At 54.8% G+C, this 3,982-nt stretch overlaps 1 protein-coding gene across 1 annotated transcript; it reads left to right on the top strand.

Annotated features, from left to right (window-relative positions):
• Positions 1–985: 985 nt before the first annotated feature.
• Positions 986–2,896, top strand: LOC128343604 (forkhead box protein D4-like 1). Its single transcript, XM_053292976.1, has one exon. The coding sequence runs from the start codon at positions 1,271–1,273 to the stop codon at positions 2,342–2,344; it is 1,074 nt and encodes a 357-aa protein (XP_053148951.1). The 5' UTR covers positions 986–1,270; the 3' UTR covers positions 2,345–2,896.
• The last annotated feature ends 1,086 nt before the right edge of the window (positions 2,897–3,982 follow it).

Here is a 3,982-nt window from a genome sequence, read left to right as displayed (position 1 = left end):
CAGGCTCTCTTGTAATTTGTCTGCTGGACATTAGTTCAAATGCAGTTAGCTGGGGGAAGATATAATGATTTTTGGCAATCATTAATAAGAGATTTTTCCAAGATACATTTTTGACCTTAGAAAGAGATTCTCTCCTCCCGCAATCTATAAATGATCGGTTTCCTTTATTATGACCCTATGGTTTGTAAGGGGCTTTTATCTGCAAAACAAACTACTATAAAACACAGCAGGTCGGCTACAAGATAGCAGGCCCTTTTGTTGTTGTGAAGTTCAAATATTTCCCAGCTTTCTTTATGTAGCTGGATATTTTCGCAGGTTACTGTTTTTTCCTGCCCAACTCAAGCCGCACTTGCCTGAGTGGTGGGGGTCCGGCTTTGCTTGTTGGGTAGTAGTTGCAAATGCTTGCAGGTATAGGCAGACATAATTATGGAGAGTTCTTTCCAACCTTCACCTTCTTTGCTGTGTGGTTTTTGTAAACTGGAAGGGCAATCCTCCTGTAATCCTTTTGGGATTACAGACCTCGGGTCACTCAAATATTCTTTGCTCCTGACAGTGATTTGTATAGTTGGAGAAGCGCTACCTTTAAACTATGACTTCTTCTCCATAGTTAAACTAGTTTCAGACATCCGTTAACAACCCCTATTCCTCCTCGGATGCTTGATCAGGCTTCAGCAGCCTTCGGTTTAGGTTGCTGAAGCAGCTGCACGTGCGAACATTTGCATCCAATGCGCACTCTAGCGCTGCTAGACAGGCCAGATGCTCTGTCTATGCAATTGGGGATGCGTATTTTAAAGCCACCATTTACGCCTAGACTGTAGTGGATGATAATCGTTGGTCCGGGATCTCTCTCCGTTAGTTGTTCTTCGAGTCCCGAGGAGCAGGTTGTCGTCTGTACCTGTCTCACTGTTAAGTGAAGGCGGGGGGGGGGCGTTTCCTATGGCTGCATATCCTTTTTTAAAGGGCATTTCGAAACTGTAACAAAAACGTGTGGGCTCTGCTTTACAATTCTCTCCCAAGTGGACAAAGATTTTTCCAAAATAGTTCACCAGTTGCGCATCCCCCACTGGGCTGGTGGCTTGCCCACTAAGCCTGCAGCCAATGGGCTGCAGTAGGGACTGAGCGCCTCCTTTCGGGGGAGGGGGGCGCACAGAGTAATAAAAGATCGGGCAGCCCTCTGGACAGAGCAGGCGAGGGGGCGATTCGCAGCACCAGCAGTCCGTCCCTCCCTCCCACTCCCATCTCCTGGTCGCTTGCTTTGGGCTTAGTCCTTATGAGCCTGCCCCGCGAAGAGGCGGCACCTTTCAACCAGCTCCAGCTCCGCGCCCGGGGCTCGGATGGGGAGGAAGATGAGGAGGAAGAGATCGACATCTTGGGCGAAGGCGATCGGGGATTCCTCCGCCTGCAGGAGGAGCCCGAGAGCCGTGCCACTACCCGTCCCCGGGCTAGCGAGGCCAAAGCCGCCCCCGGCCAGGTGCTGCTCAGCCGCAGGGCGGCGGCGGCGCGGCTCGCTAAGCCTCCCTACTCGTACATCGCGCTGATCACCATGGCGATCCTGCAGAGCCCCCTGCAGAAGCTGCCGCTGAGCGGGATCTGCGCCTTCATCCGCGGGCGCTTCCCCTACTACCGCGAGCGCTTCCCCGCCTGGCAGAACTCCATCCGCCACAACCTCTCGCTCAACGACTGCTTCGTCAAGGTACCCCGCGAGCCCGGCAGCCCCGGCAAAGGCAACTACTGGAGCCTCCACCCGGCCTCGCAGGACATGTTCCACAACGGCAGCTTTCTCCGGCGCAGGAAGCGCTTCAAGCGGCCTCCGTTGCCTTTGCCCCGCTCGGCGCCGGCCGCCGGCGGGATCTTGCTCTTCCCGCCTCTGCCGCCGCGGCCTCCCTGCACCCTGATCCACCCGGCTGCGGGGTCTTTGCCTGCGTACGCGCTGCAGCTGCCTGAGGAGCAGAGGGCGCCGTGCGCCTTGCAGGCGGGGAAGCGGCCGAAGGAGGCTGCGGAGAAAGAAGAGAAGCGAGCCGCCGGTGCACAGCTGGGTCTGCCCAGCGGCGACAGCAGCAGTAGGTGTTCCTTTAGCATCGAGAGCATCATGATGGGCGGCCCGAAAACTGTGCCGGCTGCCGCCCCCGCCCCCGCCGTACAATTAAGCGCGCTTCTCCCGCCCCCGCTGGCCGCCACGTGGAGCCGCTGCCCGCCTTTGCTGCCGCCCCCCTCGCGCCTCGTCCCCACAGCCAGGAGGACCGTGCTGGGTTCCACCCCCTCCCGCCACAGGCCCGCAACGCTCCTTGCAGCCGAGCCAGAGCTGATCCCCATTGCCAGGGGAACTGCCGCCCTTTCCTTCTAAATCTACTGCCAGCCCCGCTGCCTGACTGCTGCAAACTGTGTGGTTGCTCTCTGAGCACTGCAGTGCTTGGGTCGGAGCTCGATCCCTAACTTTATGGCCTCACTGCTTCGCGATGCTGGATGCTGCTCCACTTTCGCGAAGAGGTAGTGTGATTCCGGGGGAACCTGAGTGACTGATCAACTTCCGAGCTGTTTTTCCCGCCAAAGAGGCGTATTTCTTGATCTCCTCCTCCCCCGCCCACTCGTGGGCTGTTGGTTGCCGTTTCCCACCCATCTCTTCGACGTGAAATGTTTACACTTCCAGAGACTTGCTTTGTATTAGTTATGATAGCCAAAGAAATAAATCCACTGCTTTTTGATGCTTTGAGAAGAGTGCCAATCCCTCCTCCATGTACTGATATTGATTGTGTTTTCTTCTCGAAATAGTTTAAATACTCTAAATAGAAAGTTCCGTTAAGTATTTTTGGCGTCCAGCCTCTCTTCTTGCCATTTGCTGTAATGCTGTGTTTGAAATGAAGTCTTGTTTGAAATGCAAATAAAATAATATGATGGATGGATTTTTGTCTGCTTTAAATCCAAACATTGGATTGGGGCTGAATGTATTGATACAGCCCATAAAATTCAACTAACTAGTTAATCCATCGAAACAGCAGTGTAGGGAGCACATAGGCAGCTGTGTTCAGGCCCCTGCAGTGGCACCCCCCCCCCGTGGTACCCCTTCTCTTCCCGCTGCATGCAGCGGTGACACTGGTAGTGGCCCTTCGGGGAGGCCACTAGGGGCACTGTGCATGGCAAAAAGGGTGCCGCTCGTGGTGGGGGCACCGCTGGGTGCTCGTCACAGCAAAAAGGGTTACTGTGCATGATGGCACTGCCGAGTGCCTGTTACAGTGAGCACGGCAGCCCTGACAGCAGCTGCGAACCAATGTGCATGCACAAGTACAGTTTTGCCCTTGTCTCAAAAACAAATCAAACTATTGAACTTCAATTGGTGTCTGACACCTCTTAATGTTTAAGGATACCTCTTAATGGGGAAGGAAGAAGGGAACAGCTTGGGTGGGGCACCAACTGTGCTGTCTCTTGCCTCTGCCCCACCTCTCATCCAGGTGTGTGTGATCTCCTTTGGGTGGCTGCTGCTGGGGCCTTGCTGCCGGGGGCCCCAGAAGACCTTCCTTCCGGCTACAAAGAAGTCAGCAAGAGTGTGAACAAGAGACTGCATAGGTCTGGTGGATTTGGTTTTTTATCAAGCCAAGGAACTGTGGTTGGTTAGGCTGAGGAGATGTGTCTGGGAGAGCAGAAAAGCGGGGATGGAGTGGGGGCAGCAATATTACAGGTAGTGGGCAGAGGGAGGTATGGCGGTGGGAGTTGGGCAGGCCGTTACAGGGGGAAATGGCCCAGGCAATTGAGGCCTGTTCCTTTCCCCCAGCTCTTCTCCCAACCCTCTGACCCCAGGGAGCTCTGAGAACACTCCATCGAGGACTAGGGTGCTGCTGCTGAATGCCCGGTCAGTCAATGCAAAAACCTCTCTCATCCATGATTTGATTGTGGATGAGCGTGCTGACCTGGTATGTGTGACAGAGACCTGGTTGGATGAGCTGGGTGGGGTTGGTCTCTCTCAGCTCTGTCCTCCAGGTTTCCAGAT

The sequence above is a fragment of the Hemicordylus capensis genome, chromosome 2 (assembly GCF_027244095.1).
Source record: "Hemicordylus capensis ecotype Gifberg chromosome 2, rHemCap1.1.pri, whole genome shotgun sequence".
NCBI lineage: Eukaryota > Metazoa > Chordata > Lepidosauria > Squamata > Cordylidae > Hemicordylus > Hemicordylus capensis.
This window is presented reverse-complemented; position numbering and strand designations above follow the sequence as displayed.

Excerpts from the sequence above, each read along its gene's own strand:
- LOC128343604 (XM_053292976.1), top strand. The coding sequence starts at position 1,271 with ATGAGCCTGCCCCGCGAAGAGGCGGCACCTTTCAACCAGCTCCAGCTC.